Source organism: Culicoides brevitarsis, chromosome 2 (genome assembly GCF_036172545.1).
Source record: "Culicoides brevitarsis isolate CSIRO-B50_1 chromosome 2, AGI_CSIRO_Cbre_v1, whole genome shotgun sequence".
NCBI classification, from domain to species: Eukaryota; Metazoa; Arthropoda; class Insecta; order Diptera; family Ceratopogonidae; genus Culicoides; species Culicoides brevitarsis.
Window position 1 is genome coordinate 25,959,007 of NC_087086.1, and position 24,443 is coordinate 25,983,449.

The 24,443-nt window shown below is 26.8% G+C and overlaps 1 protein-coding gene across 3 annotated transcripts in view; it reads right to left on the minus strand.

Moving 5' to 3' along the window:
- Positions 1–6: 6 nt before the first annotated feature.
- Positions 7–24,443, minus strand: part of LOC134829260 (protein bric-a-brac 1-like) — a 61,820-nt gene continuing 37,383 nt past the window's right edge. For 2 of the 3 annotated variants that reach the window (XM_063842266.1, XM_063842264.1), the window contains exons 4-10: positions 4,980–5,333; positions 4,241–4,376; positions 3,834–4,160; positions 1,746–2,429; positions 1,584–1,686; positions 312–447; positions 7–244 (exon numbers count right to left, since the gene is read on the minus strand). In XM_063842266.1, the coding sequence (XP_063698336.1) occupies positions 35–244; positions 312–447; positions 1,584–1,686; positions 1,746–2,429; positions 3,834–4,160; positions 4,241–4,376; positions 4,980–5,333 (1,950 nt within the window). In that variant the 3' untranslated portion in view covers positions 7–34. The remainder of the gene's footprint in view (positions 245–311; positions 448–1,583; positions 1,687–1,745; positions 2,430–3,833; positions 4,161–4,240; positions 4,377–4,979; positions 5,334–24,443) is intronic. The other variant, XM_063842265.1, reaches the window with a different exon arrangement.

Consider the following 24,443-nt stretch of genomic DNA (forward strand, 5'->3'; position numbering starts at 1 on the left):
GATTTTGATGCAATAAATTGCTGAAAGGCGAATTTCAACTGGTCTCGTGGTAGATTATTGTATGATGGTTGTTCATGCCGTGATGCACAACTTGGCTGGACGACGGTAAAACTTGGTGGTGATGTTGCGTTTGATGGTGGGTATTTAGCTGGTGATGCGATGCCAGTTGATGTTGCAACGGAGCATGATGGTATTGTGTGTGGATTTGCTGTTGTTGCATCTGGGGCGGTGGGGTGTATTGCATCTAAAATTTAAATTATAAAAATTTTTTGACTTTGTTTTGAAATATTATCAAATTGTAAGAAACTTACCGTATTATCAGGAGAATGATCGGTATGAGAGTCATTGGCACCATTATCGTATCGTCCGCGCTTGAATCGACCATACAATGAGCTGTATGGGAGATTGTAATGAATTGCTGCTTGATTTATCGACATGTGACCGATTCTGAAAAATTAAAAAAAAATTAGAAAAATTTTTATAAAATAAAATTAGAATGTTTTATATTTAAATTTTTTGTCCCTTGGAATATTTATTAAAAAAATAATAAAGATTTCATCAAACTGAATTAATGTTGGGATTTTCTTATAATCTTTAAGGAATTTTTTTATTTTAAATTTATTCTGATAATTTTTTTAATATTAAATATTTTTTTTATTACAATATTGCAATATTATTTAATATTTCTCTAAAAAAATATTTAAAAATTTGAAAAATGCTAAACATATTTTTTTTAGTATTTTACGATTTTATCAAATTAATTTTCAAAGGATGTTTTAAATTATTTTTTAATTTTAATTTGTTAACAACTCAATTTGTTTAAATAAATTTTGTCTAAATTTTTAGTTAAAAAAAAAAAATGAAATAAATTAATTAAATAAATTAATTTTTTGTATTTAGGCCGCTCCAAATGAAAATCAAAAATAAAGTCCAAAATTTTTTAAAATAAAATAAAATTAAAATAAAAAAAAAATTTGAAAAATTATTAAAAAAAATTACAGAATTTTATATGTTTTGATCGTTGATTTTTTTTTTTTTAATAATTTTTTGAAATTTTAAAATGAAAAATTTTTTAATCATTTAAAGTTAAAAATTAAATATTTCAATTTTTTAAATTAAAAAAATTTGAAAAAAAAAATTAATTTTATGTATTTTAAAATTTTAAAATTCAATTAAAATATGATTTTAAAAAAATTAAAATTTGAAAATTTTTAATTATTTTTTGAAAATTTTATTATGAAAAACTGGTAAATAAATTTTGAAAATTTTTAAATTTTTGACTTTTAAAATATCGGATTAAATAAATTAATTTTTTGTATTTACTGATTTTTAAAATTTAAATTATGATTAAAAATTTAAATCAATTAATTTTTCAACATTTTTAACTTTTTTTTTGTTTTTATTTGATTTTCGAAAATTGTTGGTATTTACTAACAGAAAAATTTAAAAACAGTCAAAAATTATTCAAATTTTTTTAATTTATGCGAAAAGTATTTCAAAACTTATTTTTTATTAGAAAAACGTCTTTGGGACAAAAAATTTAAAATAAATTTAAATCGACTTAAGTGATAAACAAATCTTACCTCACTGCTTCCAATGCCTCCATCATCGCATCTTCTGACCATGGTGTTGGATTGGATCGTGACAACTCAATTCCTTCCCGTTTGCAACGTCCATAAAGTGTTCCTGAAAAAAATAAATAATTTTAAAATCCAAAAATCATCAAAAAATAAAAAAAAACTCACCAGTTGGAATTCCAAACTCTGTGCTAGCCTTTTGTACACTCGTTTGTCCCGCACGAATCGCTTCCAGTGCCCGTTCCAAGTCCTCCGCTGACCAATTTGTGGGCGCAGCATTGAAGGGCGCCGCAAGTCTTATACCTTCTCGTCTTGCAATTTTGTACAATGTCGAGGATGGAATGCCGTACGCCTTGGATGCCTTATTAGCGGAAATTTGTCCGGTCCGTAGCGCATCCAACGCACTATTCAGCGAATCTTCGTTCCAGGTCTTCGTGGGACCCTCTTTCTTGGGCGTATCGATGCCAAGTCGGTGAGCACGCTGCCACAACGTTGTCGACGGAATGCCATAAGTTGCCGAAGCTTTCGTTAGACTCATGTTGTGGTTACGTAAGGCATCTAAGGCAGCATCCATGTCCTCGGGAGTCCATGTCTTGGGTCCCGATGATCCCTCGCCGTTTTTACCATTTGTCGATCCATTGGAACCGTCATCGGTGTTTGCATCGGCAGCACTCGTATCGAGTTTTGCCTTTTTGGAGTTCTTGCGACCGGTGGGAGTGGATGTGCCGTTATTCGTTCCATTGTTGCCGACAGCAACGGAATCCGATGTATTCGAGAGATTTGTGTAGTGCATGTTACTTTGCGAATTGTCGTTCAATTTTGTGTCTTCACTTTCCGAACTGTAAACTTCACCTGAGGGGAGAAAAGGAAATTTTGAGTAAAGAAAATTCACGGCTTTGAAAATTAGAGAGAAATAGATGATAGATGAGTTTTTATGAGAAACCATACACCCAGGCACTAACTACTATTTGGAGACTACTGTTGAGACGGAAAGAGACCATGTCCCGATTCTTCTTCAACGGCAGGCAAGCGACGACCAACAGCTGGACCATCGATTTTTTCTTACTTTTACTTTACTCTAAGAAGGGGCTGTCTTAGAAATGTTTGGAAAAAAATATTTTTTTGGTCATTTTAAATTAAAAACCAATAGTTTCGTTAAAAAAATTATTAAAATGAGATTTTTTTAAACTTTTTTTTTTAATTTTTTTTACACCCTTTATACATTTTAAAATTTTTTGAAAATAGGTGAAAATCAGAAAAAATATTTAATTTTTTGTTTAAATTATTATGAACTAAGTAAGTTTTTCAATTAAAAAAAAAATATGATTTGAAAATAAAAAAAAAAATAAAAAATCGAGAAAAGCTCAAAATTTCAGTTGTCATTAAATAAATTGATTTTTTCGATCATATTTTCACACAGAATAAAATTTTTATAAAATTTGAAAAATATTTTAAGAAAACTAAAAAAAATATACCTAATTTTAATTTTTTTTTTTAATTGTGTAAAATTATTCAAATTTATGATAAGAAAAAAAGAAAAATATTTTAAAAGGAAAATTTAACCAAAAATTTCTTTTGTTTTTTTAATTTTTTGTACAAATTTTTAATTTAAAAAAAAATAATTTTTAAAAAATATTCTAATTTTCTTTTAATTTAATTTTTTGTACGAAACTATTGATTTTTATTTGAAACAACCTAAAAACCGCCAAAAATAAAATTTAAGAAAAAATTCCCAAGCATTCTAAAGCAGCCACCAATATTTTTTTTACAATTTCCATAATTTTAAATGATTAATATTTTTTTTTTTTACAAAAAATAGAGAAATTTCAACGTTTTGTTAGTTTTTCGTTCTAAATAGAGCATTTCATCATCGTTCGTTACCCTGCTGCATTTGGATCCCGTTCGCGGCATTCATCATATTCATGTTCGGGACAAGATCCGCCGTGGTCACGACAATCCCATTGAATTGCGTGAGCGGTTGTCCATGCGTCAAAATTTGAATGGGGACCCCGTTATGCGTCAAATTCGACGGCGAGGCCACAATATTGATCGTGGCAGTGTTCATTTGATCGAAATTTTGCTGCTGCTGTTGTTGCTGATGTTGCTGCTGGATTTGTTGCTGCAATTGTTGCATCTGGTGCTGGCTCAATTGGTGATGTTGTTGTTGTTGTTGTTGGTGTGAGGGTGACGTTTGTTGTTGTTGTTGTTGTGTATGGATTTGAATATGATTGTTAGTTGTGATACCGTTAGTATTACCTTGCATGAGTTGATGCACGTTCGGCTTGACATCCAGCTGGTCGGACGAGTCATCGGCACCGGGCGGCGACGAATTTTGCCGTTGTTGCTGCGGTTGCGGGCTGTTCGAGTGATGGGACGAGTGTCGACTTTGCTGGTCCACCATGATGTGAGTCGGCGTTGAACTGGACTGATGTTGCTGCTGTTGTTGTTGTTGTTGCTGCTGTTGGGACTGCTGCTGTGTGATTGTGTGCGGTGATAAGTGATTTTCAATGTCCATCGTCTCAGCGGGATCTAGTGATTTCAAGGTTTCAAATTTAATACGCACTTCACCGTTTGGGGTGGCACCTAAGAGAGGGGAACATACATCGATGATGATTGAATTGCCTCAAAGTGTTTTTTTTTTCTTTTTTTTTCGCAATACTTACTTGACAAATCACGCGTATCATGACTATGTCCTAAATTGAGATCAACGTGTTCGGTAACTGGAGTGGCAGAGGGAGCCGGTGGTTCTGGTGTAAAATCTAAGTATCCCATGGGTACGCCACCCATTACTCCGCCATTCTAAAAAAATAAAAATTAATTAAATTTCTGCTAAAATAGATTTAAGGAAATTTTAAATTTATTTCATTTTTTTTTGAATGAATTTAAAATAAAATAAAAAAAATAATTAATTTTTGATTTAATTTTTTCATTTCAAAACAAAATAAAAGTGACAAAAAATTAAAATTAAATAAAAAATTACTGCTTTAATGAAAATTTCATAAAATACATTTTTTAAAATGTGTTGTTTTTTTTTAATAAAATTTATTTAAAATTAAATTACATTTTTACATTTAATTTAAAATTATTATGTTATTGAATTTTGGTGATTTTTTACCTAAAAAAATTTCAGAACTTTTTTTAAAATTTTATTTAAAAATTAAATTCATTAAAATTCAGTAATTTTTTTAAGAAAATGAATTTAATTTTTTTTTTGAAATTATTTTGCCTTAATATTTAAAAATAAATTTAATTTAAAATAAATTTAATAAATCTTTTAAAAAAAATTTATTTTAAGTAATTAATAATTTTTTTAAATTTTAATTTATATTTAATTGATCATTTTTATTTTTTTTTTTTTACAAAAAATTATGAAATTAAATTTAAAAAACATACAAAACTCACCATTCCCATTCCTAAGCTCGCCATTTTACTTCCTTTTGTTCGTCGTTGCTCCTGTTTGTCAGTTCCTGTCTCTGTATCCGAAGATATCAATTGTCCATCACCTTTCGTGGGACTCAATAAACGGGGACTTTTGCGTCCTTTGGTCGGTGTGCTATGCAATCGCTTCTCAAACGTCTTCGAATGATGTCCCGATGACGACGGAATCGCGTGTCTCGTCGTATTCGACAAATTATACGACGATTGTTGATGATGATGCGCTTGACGCGGATTGTAAAAATATTCCAGGGGATTATCAATGTCGCTCACTTCGCACAAGCCTTTAATTTTCAAGTGTTCCGCTGTTTTGAGGAGACTCTGAAATTACACAAAAAAATAAAAAAAAATTAATTTAAGTTTGAAGTTCATTTGCAATCAAGTTCTACGCAATATTAAAGAATAAAATTTAAATTGTCCATGTTGCTGTCCACCTTTACGATAAAAAAAAAACGCAAAATCACATCCATAGGAAACGAACCTCGTACAAAAATAAAAAAAAAACTTTTTAAATTCATATTAAAATTATTTGCATTGTATGAGCAATAAAGAGGAAATGAATAGCATACAAAGTACCTTTTTATTTAGTTTTGTCGTGTTTTTTAAATTATTTTTATTTGATTCTCATTTTTTTTGTGTGTGTCTCTCTTTTGTTTCATTTGTCGCGATAATCCAACTGAAACAAAAGCAACCAAGGGATTAAAAGAAATTCGTCCAACACTTGTATTTCTACTTTTTTTTCTATTTGTTCAACCAGACTTTCCACGAAATTTATTTTTACCGTCCCCCTTCTCACTTCCATTCATTAAATTGCTTTAATATTCAAAATTTGATTCTTGCAAGAACTTTTTTTCGACATAAAAAAATCACAAAAAGGGAAAATTTAATTTTTTCTTCTGTTCTGGTTCATTTTACTTTTTTTTATTTTAATATCTCAATTCGTTCGTATTATTATTTATATATATAATTCTAAAATAAATTGTAATAATCGGATTTTTTTTCGTTGTAAGTGAAATAAAGAAGAAGAAAAAAGACAACGACATCGACATCGACGAGGGGTGAGGTAAATATGTGCGATTTTATGTAAATGAGAGATGTTTGCCCTATTTTTTTTTTCTTTGATTTTTGATTTGCGTACATAAGTGGAGGAGATTATTGTTCATCAGAGTGATGAATACAGGACACAAAAGCATTGATGACGAACAGAGGTGTAAGAAAGTGCTTTTTTTCTTTCTTTTGATCATTCAATGGCATGGTTTTTTTTATGAAAAAGGGTCTGATTTGTAAAATAAAAGTGGAACAATAAAGAGATTCTTTTTGATTTTAATTTTCGGGTAAGTGTATTTAAATTAAAGATGTAAAAATTAATCAAAACATTATTTTTTTTACATAAAAAAAAAATTATTTTTTTTTTATTTTAATAAAAAATTGTATGATAAATTTTAATGAATGTAAAAAATAAAAAGATATTTTTTCAGACTGCTCTAAAGTTAAAATTCAGTTGTTAAATTTTTTAAAAATTTATTAATTAAAAAATTTTGTAAAAAAATTACCAAAAAGATCATTTTTAAAAAATTTCTTTTAAAAATATTTTTTGTGTTTTTTAAAATATTCAAACAAAAAATAAAAAAAAAACTTAATTGAAAAATGTATAATAAAAATTAAAAATAAAATAATATTTTTATCAAACTATATTTCAATATATTATCACTGAAATAAATAAAATATAAATATTTAATTTAAAAAATTAATAATTTTTTAAAATCAAAGGAAAATTCGATTTTTTTCGTATATTAAATATTTGTTTTTTTTTCGTTTAAATTTTTATTTTTACTCTGGAAATTTAAATGAAATATGTTAAATATAATAATCGAAGAAAAAACCATTGAAAAATTTTCATTTAATATTTTAAAATAGTAAATTTAATATCAAAAATGACTAAAATAATTAATTAAATTTCAATTTATTCTTAAAAGAAAAAAAATCTAATTTTAAAAAATTATAACAATTAAATTAAAACAAAATTTAATTAATTCATTTAATAAATTAAAAATTAAATAAAAAATCAATTTGAAAGCTAAATTGGAAAAAAATTTAAAAAATTATATTAATTTATAAAAAAAAAAAAATATTTTCTTTGAAACCAAAAATGTTCTAAAAACACTTCTAGATCCCAATTAAGCCCACATCCCTTCAGATCCATCATACACTGCCACACACTGAACAAAGGCAATTTACTAACTTCTCTTCATTTTCCTTTTTAGTATTTTGTACTTTGATTAGACTTTGATATCATCATCGCAACGCATCACATCGCATATCGCAGCCGATATCAGGAACAGAAGAAGAAAAAAAATATCGATGAAAAATGTGTTCGATGATGATGACGGATTAATCATTAAACTGTGTTGGAATTGTTGTTGTAGCTATTTGTACATACATTTCCAATCTGAAAAAGTACAGATAACGTTCTTCTTCTTCTTATTATTTTTATTTTTTTTTCAACATCGTACAGCTGCTCGAAAGGGGGAAACGGAGCGGGGGGTTTCCCATTCCACCCGATTTTTTAATAACACATCATCTTTAACATCAGAAGCAATGATTGCTTGTTATTGTTATGATAAAGACAATGGAAGTGTGCTGTACTATTTTTATATATTTTTTTTTGTCTCTTCGTCATTAGTATCGTCCTTCAACGTACTACGTATTGATTAGTGTACTCTTCTCCCAACAACTTCCCATCTCTTAAAAACGTACATTTACCACTTATAACATTTTTTCCGGTGTGTGTGTTTTTCTCTGTGTGTGCCATACGACGATTTTTTTCTTCCTTTATCTCCATTTTTTTTCCTTCCTTGTACATAACACAAATTTTTTCACAATCGGTTTGTAGTGGCTTATAATCTGTGTGTGTGTGTGTGTGTGTCACTTGGCGTACGCGTGCAAATAAATATAGGGAGAAACGCACAATTGTTATACGAAACTAGGTTTCTTTTTTTTTTCATCGTCTTCCTTTTTTTTTCGGGCGGTGGAGTGGTGATGGTGGTTCGTTTGTGAGATGAATGATTCTTCGGAATTATAACGCAAGAACAACATAAGGGTCATGTACTTGCAAAAACACACTCACACACAAAAAAATGTAGAATAATAATTTGTGTGTTTGATACCACTTTAACGGAAGACCAACATTGCGATACATCATGCTGCTGCAGCAGAAGCAAGAAACAAATAAAGTGAATGGAAATGATAATTCCATTGCTGCCAAATGGGACAAAATCGGATTTTTTTGAAGGCCCTGAGGCTGTAATAAGGCCTAATAAATTTTCATAGGAATTTTTTGTTTTTCTAATTTTTATTTATTTTTTGAGAAAATAAAACACAAATTTTTTCGGAGAAATTTTCTTTAAGGGTGTTAGAAATTTTATAAGAAAATTTTCTAAATATTTAAAAAAAAACTAAAAATATTTAGGTATTTGAGAAAATTTAAATTTTGAAAAGATTTTTTTTTCAATTTTTATTTATTTATTTTTTTTTTTTGAGAAAATGAAGTCATTTAGGATAATTTTTATTTTTTTTTAATTTTTTTAAAAAATTCAAAAATAAATAAATATTTGAAAAAATTGCATTTTTCCAATTTTTTTAATTATTTCAAATAATTAAAAATTAAGAGAAAATTCCTATTAAAGTTCTTTAAATTTTTACAAAAAGTATTTTTTTTAATTTAAAAAAAAAATAAATAAATAATTAATTTATTTAAAATATGAAAAAAATTTCTAAATTTTCTTTTTTGAGAACAAAAATATTTTTTTTAAAGATAAAAATTTTGAGGAAATTTTGTTACAAGTTTTCATAGGAAATTTTTCTAGATTTTTTTATTTTTTTTTTAATTTTCTCAAAAAAATAAAAATTTAAAGAAAGTTCCTTATAAAGCTCTCTAAATTTTTTTATTTTTTTTTCTTACAAATTTTTTCTTTTTTTTTTATTTGGTCAAAAAATAAAAAAAATTAAAATATAAAAAAATTTCTTTAAATTTAAATTTTTTGATTTTTTTTAATTAAATAATTTTGAAACTACAAATTTGGAAAATTTTTATCTGATTTTTAAATACACAGGACCTCAAAAAAAGACCAAATCGTCCCGCTGACTGTCCCTCATCCCCTGATGAAAAAAAAACACACAATCATCACTCACACCATTTTTTTTTGTTCGTTCGCAACCAACTCCCATCACACACAAGAGAGAGCACACACACAAAAAAAAGTATAAAAAGTTGATAAGAAAATTTTTTAATCGATATTCTTTCTTTCTGTTTTTTTTTTCGTGAGTGTGGCAGTGTCAGTGTACGACACATTTTTATTTTTGCTCAAGTACGAGACAACGAGGCAAGGCAAGGCAAGGCAGGCAGGCATCGTACAGACAATAAAATCAAATCAGAGAAACATGCTTTTTTATACAAGTTCTATATTGTGTGCGAATCGATTCATTATTATTTAGAGATAGTAGATACCTCTACACGAATGAAAAAAAATTGCTGCTTGTTGTTGTTGTTGTAGACACAAGCAAACACACACACACTACCCTCTTAATACCTCTAAAAAGAGAAGAGAATGCGCAAATCCATTTCATTTTTTAATTGAACAATTTTTTTATGCCATTTTTTTTAAATACTTCTACGTCGTCGGTCGTCCTCTAGGCGAACGTGTGTGTGTATGTCGTCGTCATCGTCTATAATTTGTACGCCTTTGGCTTGTCTTATGTACATTGCCGCCTTTCGCCTAGATATTATTGCGTTTTCTGCACACACAAATCCAATCACAAATGGACTAACAACAACTGTGGCAGTTGTCTGCTTTGACTGGTACCAACTCCGAATGTCCTTTAGTTGGAGATATTTTTTTTTGTCGTGCCGTTTTTTTGTTTTTTTGTTGTTTTGCAGTTTCAGCATGTCCGAATTTTTTTCTAGTTAGGCAGCAAAAAGAATGGTTTAATTTGGAAAAATCTTTCGCACATCATGCACATGTGTGACAGTCAAAGCAAATGTCGAAATTTTTTGAAAGCGAGATGCTGCTTGAATGATTTGAAATTTGCTTTTTACTTTTTTTTTCTGTAGCAATAAATAGCAGCTGCGAAAGAGTTGATTTTTTTTTTTTCGAGAGAAGCAAAGAATGAGGATTTTTGTTGATTGAGATGAATTTTCAAGGATTTTGATGAGGAATTTTAATCAAAAGTCAGACAGGCAAACTATTGATGAATTGAACAAAAAATTTGAATTAGTTGGGAAAAAGTCATGTTAAAAAAAAAACAAAAACTAACTTGATAAAAATCAAAATTTTTCAAGAAATTTATTTAATGGAAAAAATGTTTAAAGAATTTAAAAAAAAATATTCAATGTAGACCAATTTTTTCCATTTTTAATTAAGCTTTAAAAAATAAATTTTAAATGTTAAATTTTAAAAAACAAATTAATTAATAAATTTTTTTAATCCCTTTTTCGATATTATCTGAAAAAGTAAATAAAATTAATTGGGATTAATTACTGAAAAGGAAAATATTTCAAAATTATCAATTTTTTTTAATTAAAGTCCTTGAAAAATTTTAGTATTAATTAAATTCACATGAAAATTTAATTTTTTAACTAAAATCAATACTTCAACTAAATAAATTAAAATTTTTTTAATAAAATTTATATTTAATTATCAATTTTGGCCAATTTCAAGTAAATTTTCTTTGAATTATGAGTTCAGATTTTAACATAATGTGAATTGAATTATTTTATAATTTTTTTATTCATCATTGCCAAGTTCTGACAGAAAAATTATTTTGAAAAAAATAAAGTTTTATTAATTATCAATTTTCTTAAAAACGTAGAAAAATAATTTTAAAAATTAAAAAAAAAATAAATTAGATATTTAAAAAAACAAATAAAAAAAAAAAAAAAAAAAAATTAAAAAAAAAAAATTAAAAAACATTTAAGAAACATTTTTTTATTATTTTTGAATCACAAACTTGGCTCAATATCGAAAAAAAATGATTTTTAAATTTTCTTGCTAATTTTTTTAATCAAAAGTCCATATTTTGAGCTTTGAATCGATTTTTTTCAAAATCTAAGAAAAGTCTCAAATTTCTTCTTAAATTCATATTCAATGAAAAATTTCCTTAAATTCAATCATTGTTCGAAACTTTGGTAACTTTTCACAGAAGAAAATGAAAAAACAATTCAGCAAAAGTCAAACTTTCCAATCATCATAAGCTTAACCGAAAATGCATTAACGCAAACGAAAAACTAAGCACCAAACACAATCCTCTACATTTGATAACAGAAAGAAACTTTTTTTTTATTATTTTTTGATAATCTTCTCCGTAGCTCGTAGGTTTGTTAGTTTTTTTGTGCTTTTAATCCTTTCAACAACATATGCAATTATTTGCTCTCTTCTTTCTCTGTGTGTGCGCTCAAAAACTGACCAAACATCTGAAAAACGAAGAAGACCAGAAACAAACACATAATCGATAATAAATTGAAATATTTTTCCATATCCTTTTTCTCGGGTTTTCCTTTTGCTCCATTCCGCCTGCCTGCCTGCCTGCCATACCAATCAAATTCTCCACCGAGACTCTTTCTGTGTTTGTTTCTGTTTCTCTCTGTGCGTTTGGAAACAATCATTTTTGTTTTTTCATTATTAGTGCAATGCCGAATGTGCCGAGCAACAGCAACAACAACAGCAAGATGTGTGTTATGAATGTTTTCTAATCAAATCTCGAGATGCACAAATGTTGTGTTTTGTGTTCTCCTGTCCTTCCTTTCCCATCACATCCTATCATCAGGCATCATCGCATCGCATACGCCACAGAGTGAAAGAGAGATGAGTTATGTCTTTCCTAGTTGGATATATATTTTTGGGTTGATCGACGACGACGTCGAATTGAAATGAAATCAATAACCTTCATTTGGATTCGAGACAATTTTTTGACTAACGACACGAACAGTTTTTGCCAAAATAAAAAAAAAAACTCGAAAGGAGGTGACACAAAAGGCATCATAGGCTAAAAATATGGCAAATATTACGTGTATCAGGGGTATGAGGAATACCAAGCAGAATAGTACAGTAGATCCGAGATTGAAAAGCATTCGATTAAATACACAGCTTAACCGCATTTTAAAAATTTTCCATGGTTTTCTTCGAATTTTCCACAATTTTTCCTTTCTTTAGAGAACTCTTTCAACGATCATTTTAAATAATATTCAGATTTTTTTTGAATTTTTTGATTTGAAATTTTTCATGAATTTTCCGAGTTTTTCGAAGTTCTCACGAATTTTTCGAATTTTTTAAAGTTTTTCACAAGTTTTTTTCGAAATTTTTCATGAATTTTCACTCCATGTTTATAAAAAGATTTTTTCGAACATTTACGAATTTGGAAAATTTGTAAGTTTTTCCGGTTTTCCACGACTTTTCCGAGTTTTCCCTAAATTTTCCTCAAATCTTCAAGACCAATAACTTCCGTATTCTTAAGGAGACTTCAGTCGAATATTTATATTGTATTCGAAATATATTAAAACTTTTTGATTTATTTAAAATTTTCCAAAGTTTTCCCAAGAATTTTCATATTTTTTTTTCGAGTTTTCACGCATTTTCTAAAAATTTTTTCATGAATTTTCAATTAGTTGCTCAGGAGTTTTTTTTCGAATATTTAAAGGTTTGGAAAATTTTTCTAAGATTTTTGAAATATAGAATTTTTGATTTCTTAAAAATTTTCCAAGGTTTTCCCACGAATTTTCATATTTATTTTCGAGTTTCCACGAATTTTCCGAAATTTTTCTCATGAACTTTCAGTCCTTGTTGCTCAGGAGTTATTTTTGAACATTTAAAGGTTTGAAAAATTTTCAAGATTTCACAAATTTTCCGAGTTTTTCCGAAGTTTTCCCAAAAGTTTTCACATTTTTCCGAGTTTTTTTAAATTTTCCGAATCAATCGAAGTTTTTTCATGAATTTTCATTCCTTGTCGCTCCAAGACTTCTTAAAAAACTTGGAAAATTCTCAAGATTTTCCACGAATTTCCCGAGTTTTTCCAAAGTTTTTGTTTAAAAATTTATTTTGAATGGAAAATTCCGTTACGGAGTGACAACATTCTCATCAAAACACCAAATTTAAAAAAGAAAAAAATTGAAACGCGATAAAAAAGAATAATACAATCATCAAGCGAAAGAAACGTACGCTGGTTACAGTACGACGACTTCAAAATAAAAAGGCATAGATGTAGTAATTATCGATTTTGCGTTACTTTTTTTTCTGCTTGCCTGCCTGAATGACTGTGTGTGTATTTTTTTTGCGCCTATAATACTCTGCCGGGCTCTGTATGTTTGCTACTACTTTGCGTTTTTCTAATATATATAATGCCTTTGCTTGAGTCGTCACCCAATAAGTACGGAACGTATGGCGCTACGTGAGCAATATTGAGGAATAGCATGATGATAGCTTTCTGCTAAAGTTTTTCCATTCACCTACAACAACAACAACAACAACAACAAGAACAACATCAACACACGCAGAGAGACAGTAAAAGAGATATATATGAGTCAATGCTTTTTCTGCCGAGTGTGTGTGTGCGGTGTGTGTCCTTCGTACGCCCGTACACCCCCAAATACACGAGCTAAAGAGACTAATGTATAATAAAAGACTTGCGTTTGTTTAAAAAAAAAAAAAAAAAAAAAAAGAAAATGAATGTATGATGAGAAAACTAACACTTCGCCATTTTGAATTTTTTTTTGCTTGCGACTGTGTTTGCTTCAATTGAATTAATTAGTGGGTGGTTGTGTGTTGGGTGGGGTGGTTTGAACGGTTCGAACGGAGCTCTCCAGCTATTTATGGGTGTGTACGTAGGCTCTGTGTGTCGGTATGCATGAGTTATTCAAACAATGATAAAATGCTTGCTTATTTAAAAAAAAACTTTTTTTTTCGCTTCTAGAATGTTGAAAAAAAAAATGGGAAAAAAACTGCCCCCATTCCAGTCATTAATTTTTTTTTTCCTTCGCCTGGTAGGTCTTTGCTCGACGGTACTGGGACATAATCAAGAAGAAAAAAAAATAATGATAAAAATAACCACCAAGCTGGAATGAAATTAACTGGGCCTCGTCTTCTTTTTTCGTCCAAACTACAATTTATTTGTTTTGTGGTGAGTTTCCTTTGAAGGATTTTACGAATCGTCATTTTTTCTCTTTCTTCTTCATAATGAGCAAAAAATTCGTTTTTTTTATTTTATTAAAAAAAAAATGAAAAATCCCATTCCATATTTTTTTTTTAGATAAAATATGATTAAAAAAATCGTTAAAGACAAAATGATTTCTTTTTTTTTCATCATCGCAGCAAAAAAAAAATCGTAAGAAAAAGGATCACTTAATTAACTTTTTTTTCTTTTTAAATTAAAATAAATATGATTTTTTTGCCTTCTCTTTCTAATTTTCTATGAACTAAGGACGACTTTTTTTTCGCTGTACCCATAAACTTTGTAAAGTCAACTCGAAGAGAAAAAATTGACGTATCACACATTTCAAAGGATACTCAATTAATTAACTAAAAATTTTGCTTCGAACGATAATGATGATATCAAACCTTTTTTTTGTCGATTTTTTTTTTCGTTTTTACTTGACTTGCTTTATGGCATTTCTTTCGACGTCGTCGTCGTTGTAGGCAGCAGTGTTTGATTACGTAATCAAATTATTTTTTTTTCTTTTCTTTGCACACGTGCGAAGGATATTTTTGTTGTTTGAAGTGGTTTCGGCGAAAAATGTGTCGAAAAAAAAATATAAATTTTTTATTTGAATAAATAATAAAATATAAAAATTATTATTAAAATTAATTAATTAAATTATTATTAAATAAAAATCAAAATATTTTTATCAATTTATCAAAATATTTTTTGAAAAATTAATTTAAATACATAAAGAATTTTTATAATATAAAAAAAATAATTTTAAAAAATAATTATAAAAAAAATAAAATTTTTATTTTTAATTTATTTTAAATTTATTTTAAATAAAAAATTATTTTTTTTACTTAAATAAAAAAGTAATTTTATTAGAATTAAAACAATTAATTTAAAAAAAAATTATTTAATAAAAAAACAAAATTTTTGTTTAAAATAAATAAAATATTTTTTTATGTAAATGAAAAATTAAATATTTTTATTTACCTAAATAAAATTAATTTAATAAAAATAATTAATTATTAATAATTTAATAATAATTAATTAAATGCATTTAATTAAAATAAAATTTATTTAAAAAAAAAAATAAAAACATATGATAAGCGCATGAGACGATAACAAAGAGTAACAAAACAAGTGCATTGCCCTACATTTATTTTATTTTATATACCGAGAATAACACAAAAAAGCAACAAAAAAATAAAACATAGAGAAAAACACATTACTTTCAGCTTTTTATAGGTCAAGGAAGCACGAGACAGCACACACACACACACAAAATAAAGAAGAAAAACGGATAATAAAAATTGTAATAAAAATATGTAGCATGTTGTTCTTCTGTTATTTTATTTTCGTCGCATCTATTTACTAGACACAACAACGCACGACGACGACAGAAAAGCCGCTCATATGATGATCCATGAATGAAGAAGGAGAGAGTACCCAGAACATAATAATAAAAAAAAATACATAAGAGAAATATAAAACATGGAAAAATAACGATAATAATAACATAAAAAAAGTGAAGAAGGAAAGAAAAGAAAAGAAGTGGAAGAGAAAAGGCGAAAAAAACGCAAGCAAAAGAAAAACATATTTTACTCCAGACATATAATAAAAGCAATGCGTGTGTGTATGTGTACTTTTATCGTCTTGCATGCAAGAAACGCCGACGAGACGACGATAAAATCATATAAAAACATGTCGTGAATTGAATATGTTTACTCGTAATAATAAATAAATAGAGAAAGAGAGGAACTAGGCAGAAGAAGAAGATCCAACAAAACGAAACTCGATAATAGGAAAATAAATAAAACATTAAATAAAGTACTTTCACTCCCGGTTTTTCGTAACCTTGAAATGCTTCGGAGCCACGTGTCGCTGCCAATTCCAAATTTTTCACAAAAAAATGCATTTCGCACGGCGAACTTGTTGATTCGCACTTTAAATATTATTATTTTATGTGTGTCCTCCGCTAACATGTCCTCGTGGAAAAATAAACAAAAAAGTGGAACAATATTTGTCGGTGCATTGTCGTTGTCAGGCTCAGATGCCGATCATTGCTTGCAGTTAGGAAATTGGATTTTATTGAAGTGGTTAAGTGATAAAGAGGAAAAAGCTGAATGACACGGGAATTTTTGGTAAGTCTTTGTTTCGTGGAAAAAATGTTTTTTTTTTCGTATCGAATTTATTTTTAAACAATTTTCTCCCGGGCATTTATTGTGAAAATCGGTTTTAAAATATCCACAGAAAATTTTCTTAACAACAATTTTCGAAAATTTGTAATGCTTAGAGCATTTTTTTTGTTACAACGTAGACTATTTTGTCAATCAAATTTTTTTAAAAAATATTTTTGTGTTAAAATTACAGGAAATTAAAGTCTAGTAAAATCGACTAAATATCTAGAGTAACCAAATCCCAGTGCAATAAAAATCTAATGCGTTTGTCTCGTCAAAAATTTTTTTCGTGCATTAATTTTGTCAATCAACCTCAAAAATTTTTTATTAAATTAATTTAATTAATTTTAAATAATTTTTTTTATTAAATATTAATTTTTTTTATTAACTTATATGTATTTAATTAAAACAAAATAAAAATATCAACGAATTTTGAACAAAAATTGGGGTAAAATTGAGAGAATTTTGGTCAAAAAAATAGTAAAATGAAAATCTCTTGAATTTTTTATATTTTAATTTATAAAACCCGATAATCATTAAATTTAAAATAAAAAAAAAATAATTTGAATAAAAAAGATATTATTAATATTTAAATAATTAAATTAAATAAAGTTAGGTAATTAAATTAAAAAATTATTTTAACTTGGAAAATTTTTTAAATGTTTAAAAAAAATTATTTCATCAGATAATTTTTTTCCAAATATTATTGATAATATTTAAACAAAACTTTTAAGTTTAATAAAAAGTGCTAAAAATTAATATCTTCAAGAATTTTTTAACTTTTTTGTTTGCTTTTTTTAACTATATAAAAAAATTTTAAATTTTATAAATTTTTTAAAATATTATAAATTTTTAATTTAGTTGAATTTTTTTATTTTAATTTAATATAATTTTTTTATTTTTAATTTTATTTTAAGCCTCATCGAAATAATTTAATGAGAACTTTTTTTTATTTCTTCCTCATTCTTACAAATTTTCCAGTTATGTAACCATGATCTCATTTTTATTTTGTTCGTATTTGTTATTTTTAGCTTTCTTAAAACAAACTTCCGAGTTTTCTCCGATTTTCCAAGAATTAAATAAATATTTCACGAATTTCCGTAAAATAAGGATTTTCCACGAAATAAACTGTTTCTGAGTGGGTTTCTATCAATTCTTTAAAAAAATAACAAAAAAAAAAAAAAATCTTGAACTTTATTCCCACAATTTCCACACATTTCCTTTACACGTTTTCCTTTATTTACTCTTTTTTCTTCTTACGTCTTTACACTCACAAGTCACACACTCGATAAAAATTTCGCTTTCCTCATGTACACCATTCTTGCCACTGTGACACAGATTTTATTTCTTTTTTTCAGTGTTTGCTTTTTTTGTTGGCGTTCTTTCTTCCTTGCCTCTGTGTATCGTCTTCTTTTTCTTGATGCACTTTTTTTTTTGCTTCCTACTTGTCTGCAGTGCACAGACAACATAAAAAAGTCTTTCTCTCTCTTTATTGCTCGTTATTTCGTGTTCGCCGATAAGAAAAATAAAAAGAGAAGGAGAAGACGACGCGACATGTATATTGCATCATAAATTTTACTACCGAGTCGGTTTTCACTTTCTTTCGGAGGGAAAATTTGCCGCTTTTTGTCGTCGTCTAATCTAACCTTGAATTGACAATTAATTTCATAAACATCTGTTTTGCGTGTATTTTCAGCACATAATTATGAAGCAACAACAACGGAGTCTGGTGTGTCACTTTATGGGAAAATATTTAACAAAAGCACATGCTCATCATCATCATTATTGTTATTATTTGTAGGTATAATGTTATTATCAAATTTGAAATTCCCTTTTGAAGGTGCCTTCGTCGTCGATGTATGACTCAGACGCGTTGTCTATGGAGGTACTTTCCAGTCGGAGTTATGTAAAAAGTAAACAAAATGTGAAAATAACAGCAACAACAACAACGATGATGACGAGAGACACAACATAAAAGAAGAAGAGGAAAAAGGTATAAATAATACGAAAAGAACTAGGTCTTTTCCTCCGTCGTCGTCGTCGTCATGTTCGTCTCTCTCGTTTTATATATTTTATTTTCCTTTTTCTACGGTAGTTTCCTACACACACTCAATTTTGTTTACATTTTCAGAGAAAAAGCACAAAATACAAAATAAAACAAGTACAGCCGGCATTTTCTGTGTCTGCCTCTTCGCTTTTTGCTGCCTTTTCAACGACTCCACACAAAAGAGCCGTACATATTTATTATTATTATTAGTATATTATATAACGGAGCCGAGTTCTGACATGTCTTTTCACATTTTATTATTATTATGTGCGGTGTAATGTCTGCGTGTAACGAGAAAATGTGGCAAAGTAGACGAGAAAACGAGGCAGAGGAGACGAGAAAATAACAAAAAACAGCTGATTTTCACTTTTTATTCGAAATTTTTTGTGTTTCTCTCTCGTGTTTGTTCGAAGGTCTCGGAAACGAGAACGAAAGTAAAGAAATGAAGAGAAAAAAATGATGTAACAAATTTTACAAGTTCATGGCAAGACAAGCCCGGTTCGATCCAATGAACTTTCAAGGACCAAAAATAAAACTTCCGTCTTTTTTTTTTCGCCATGACTTTTAATTCAACGAGAGTTGAGTCACACACAGCAGCGAGTTAAAACCATGTGGCTTCATTTGACCATAAAAAAATTTCATAGAAGACTACACAAATACAACGAACGCGGACTAGACAATTATTTTACACATTTATAAATGTGGCACCTTAATAGGCTTACAATAGACGCGGCACATCACAAATGTATGCGAAATTATGCAAAAAACGACACAAACAAGGTTTTTATGCCGGTGCTGCTTATAATTAAATTATAAAAAATAGGAAAATATAAGAAACACCGGTCGGTTTTGACGTTTTTTATGAATTCATGGGAGACTTTTTGGTGAAATAGATTGAAATCTTGAAAAATGTCTTAAAATTTGTCAAAAAATTTTGTTAATTTTATTTATTTTTCATTATTTTTAGGAAATTTTTATATTTTGAAGAGATAAGAGGCCAAAATTACACGATTTTAAGGATTGGAGACACAGTTTTATGATTTGTTTGATTTTTTTGTGATGAATATAACTTAAAACTGTTAAATCTCATAAAAAAATTATGATAAGTTTGCTTTTATGGTCGATTTTTTGGTAAATTATATCGAAATTTAACATAAACTTTAAAATTTAATGAAAATTTATACTAATTTTCTTAATTTTTTTAATTTTTAGGCAATTTTTCTGGTTTGGAGATCGAAATGACAAAACTTTGATGATTTTTAGCAGAAATATTTTTTTGGATTGCTAAATTTTTTGAAAAATTAAATCAAGATTCTTACGGAACACAAAAAAAAAACCGAAAAAATTAGTCGGTTATATTTATATGATTGCTTTATATGATGAGTTTCAGGTAAAATTAATTGAAATTTATTGAAATCTTTTTAATTTATTTATAAAAAATAACTTATTTTTCTCTATTTTTGATTATTTTTAGGAAATTTTCTTGTTTTGAAGACAAAAGAAGCAATATTAACACGATTTTAGGAATTTTAAGTACAGGATGTTGCTCTGATTGGTCAGCTTTTGGTATGGATATGTTGAAAGCTGTCAAATTTTATAAAATTAGATGATTTTTTGTGCTATTTTTGGATTGAGATCAAAGGATGACTAATATTGCTGGAAAAATATGAAAGTTTTCGATTTAAAAAATTAATTTTAAGGCTCAAATTAGCCACATTTTAATTTTTAAGTCTCCTAAAAAATTTTTTTAGGCAAATTACTTTAACAATTTCTCTTTAAGTTAATCAATTTAGCCCAAAAATATTAAATTAATTTTCAAATTATCGTAAAATTTCCATTTTTTTAATGCAAAATATCATAAAAGTTCAGATTTTTATAAAATCCTATAAAACTTTCGAAAAACTCACCAATATTTTTTTAATAGAACAAAATTTTTCGATCAATTTATATCGAATGACTTCTTTTATTTTTGGATTAAGAAGCCAACAAACTTTTCTCAAAACAAGTTTATGTTAAATAAATTGTTTTCTACTGAACTTCTCGCATCTCGAAATAAATATTCAAAAATTAATTAAACCCGGTTCTCGAGATGTTGTCGTATTTTTTTTTTCATTCCTCCCAGAAAATTTTAATCCAAACGACAATCCAATCGCCGTCGTCGTCGTCGTCACAACCGAAGAAATAATCGTGAAACACACCAATTCAAAGTCATTGAACTTTCAAGTTCAACATAAAAATAGTTTAAAAGCTATCGTAGCCAAACCACTTGTGTGCCCGTGCACGATAATAATGAATATTCTTTAAGTTTACCTTTATAGCGAAAAAAAAAATACATCCAATATAAGCTCATTTATATTATAATGACTAATGAATCGTGGATTTTTGTTGTACAGCACACAGTCCAGGCCTATATAAATACGATTCCATTGAACTGAATCACAAAATTTAATTTTTTGTCTCGTAATATTATTATTTTTTTCTTCTTAATAATAACAAACGAAAGAAATTGTAATAAAAATCTGGTAACTTTTGTGAGAACGAAATTAATGATAAAGAAAATAATTTTTTTTTCAAGACATTTTCATGCAAGAGTTGCTTGCTCATTGCTTTTTTTTATGAAAAGAAAAAAAAAGTTAAAAAGTTTAATTTTTTTTCTAAGTAGTGCGATTGCTGCACTCTGATTCATTTTGTTCAATTTTAATGGAAGCCGTTATCAAACCAACGAAAAAAGTTGTTAAGCTGGTGGACTGGTTTAATGAACTTTTTTTTTTAAATATAAAATTTAATTTATTTAAATGTGATTGATATCTTTCAATTAATCAAGTTTTAATATTTTTGGACGGGCGCAAGAAGAAGTTTGGCGTGTGTTTTAATCCATTGCTCTATTTTTTTGGGTGTGCCTGGGTACGAAAGACAAAAAAAAATCAGTAGCTAAAGTTGTTGAAGGTTAGATAGCGATTATGGAGAGTCACGAAGTGCGACAAAGAACTATTGAATAATTGTAGAGTTTTGGGCAATCGGAGTTATAATCAAAAAATTCAGACGAAAAAGGAAGTTTTTTCGGTTGTGGTAATGTATTAGTTTAATCAAGTTGAGATTTAGAGGCGGGATAGAAATTAAATATAAATATGTTTTGAGCCTCAGGCAAGTTTTTCAATATTATTTTAACAAAATATTTCGTTTAGTGTCAATTTATTTATTAGAATTTATGTTAAAAATTGTCAAAATTGCGGATTTTTGGTAAACAAATTAATAAAAATAAAAAAAAATCTTCCTAAAAATTTATGACAGCTCTTTAAAAATTATCAAAGAAATCATTTTTGGCAAGATTTTTTTTTATTTTGACATTATGCCAAAAAATATGATTAAATGATAAAAACCACCAATTTTAGTTTCAGGACGTGGAAAAAAATTATACAAATTGCAATTTTTATTTTTTTTTCAATTCAAAAAAAAAAAAATATTTAAATAAATAAAAAATATTAGAAATTGGGTTTAATATTTTTTAAAATATCTTCTAAAAATTTTTATTATTTTTATATATTCTGTAAAGAAAATTAAATTTAAAAAATAAAAATTTCAATTAAATTAATTAAAAATTAATTTAAAAATAAAAATTATTTTGATTAAATAAATTAATTAATATTTTCTTATTTTTTTTAATAAATTATTTTTTAATTAAATTAATTATTTTTTAGAATTAAATTTATTTTTTTTTGTAATTATGTATTTTATTTTAAAAATTAAAAAAATAATAATTTTTCCCAAATTCTTAGCTGTTTTTTAAATTTTTCATAGGTTCGCTTGTAATTAGGCTCAAAAGTGCGATAAAAATTTTAATTTTCAAAATAATTAAAATTATTAATTATAATTTACTAAAACTAATTTGAAAAAAAAAAATTAAAAAATAATTTTCTTTGTTTCAAAAATATTTTAAAATATGTAACTTTAATAGTAAGTCAAATTAAGATTTTTTTAAGGGAACAAACTATCGTTTCTAAATTTAATCCTTCATATTAAAAAAATTGTCCCTTAATTAATATTTCTATCAAAAAAATCAATAGATAAGCCAATGCAGGTCAAAAAATAAAAACTATAAAAAAACATTTCATTCCTAATCTCTTCTTTCGATTGGACCACTTTGACATTATCTATCCAATAATTCATCCGGCATACAAATCCCACGATATAAAACTTCACTTCACTTTTACCTCAGTTCAATTCTTCTCATGCATACACTTAGTCCATGCCATGCCATGCCATCCAGCCATGCCCGATCCGATCCGATAATATAAATATTTTTTTTTGTCTTACATCCAGCAACAACAACAACTTTGTGGCCTATACCACAAACACACAAGAATTTTTTTAAAAACTTGTTTCAAGACTTCTTCTACCACCTGTACCTGTATTGGTACAACAACGACGACGACGACGCATAAGAAGAACAAGAAGTTGAAGAAAAAAAAAATTGTAAAATGGACGACGGTTTAGAACTTTTTTTCACGTCTTTGCGTGTATTGGTATGGTTTATTCTTGTTCTTGTTCAACTTCAACTCTTCTACAGCGAAGGTTTTTTTTTGTGGTAAACTTCTTATTGGATGTATTCCGGCAACAACGTGCTTTTTCGAACAACAAAAAAAAAATAAGAAAATTGTTTATTGATCAATAATTTAACGAATATATGATTGTTTGTAGGTTCTTATTGGGATTTCAAGGAATTTTAAATTTCTTTGTTCATGCGTCGTCCCTTTAAATGTAATCGTTTAACTAGAATTTCGGTTTAGAAAAAAAAGATAAATAAATAAACAAGATTTTTTCTGTAGGTATTGTAAATAAATAGAACCAGTAATCGATTAATGATCTTTTCTATGCTTATGTATATTCCAGAAAAAACTGGACCTAATAATAAATTACTTTGTAACTTCGTTGAAAATATTCGATTTTTTTTTTGTTTTATTTTTTTAATAATTTTGAGAAATTAAATAATTATTATTTAACAAAAATCATTAAAATTAATATTTAATAAAAAAAAAATATTAAATTTAAATTTTAATAAAAAAAAATATTTATTTTTTAAAAATTTGTATATTTTTCATTTAAAATAATTGAAATATTTTTTTTATATAAAATTTGTTAGTTTAAACATTTTAACTCGATTCTAAAAAATGTTTAGAAAAAAATATATTATAAATAAATAAATAATTTATTTTATATAAATTTGTATTTTTTAATTAAAAACAATTAAAATTAATATCAAATATTATTTTTTTATAAAAAAAATATTTAAAAAAATTATATTTTAAATAATAAATATATTTAATTTAAATAAATAATTTATTAAATAAAAAAAATAAATATTTAAATAAAATAAAAACTTTCTAGGAATAATTTTGGCAAAGATATTAAAAGAATTTTTATTTACAATTTATGCAAAATTGTGGCAAAAATCCGCATATAAATACCAACCAGACTAGAATTTGGTAGCAATAACCGCACCACGATCGAATATTAACGAGGACCGAATTCAGAATAGGAGGTATTAGCTTTGCAAATGAGTTTTTTTATTCGTTAAAATTAAATTTTATATTAAAATTTTTTTTTTTTCGAAAAAAAATAACTTTTTTTTTACATACCGTTGAAATTAATTTCTGGAATGACTGTTGAATGAGTAATACTTGAATTGTTTAAAAATTAATTTAAAATTTAATTGATCACAGAATTAATAAATGCACAATTATAAAAAAGGAGTATCACTGAATTAATTTTTTTTTTTATTTTTGTTCACATGAGTTTTTTTCTGTTGTTTAGAATGAGGTGAGAAAAAATTATTATTTTATTTTTTAATGTACATTGCACATCACAGGTGTATCTTTATTATATGTTTTATTTGTTACGAATGCTATTTGTAGGGCAGATACGCGTCTCTCATGCATATATGTAAAATTGTGAATGAAATGTGTGTTAATAACAATAATAATAATGGAAGAAAAATTGTAATAATAATAAAAC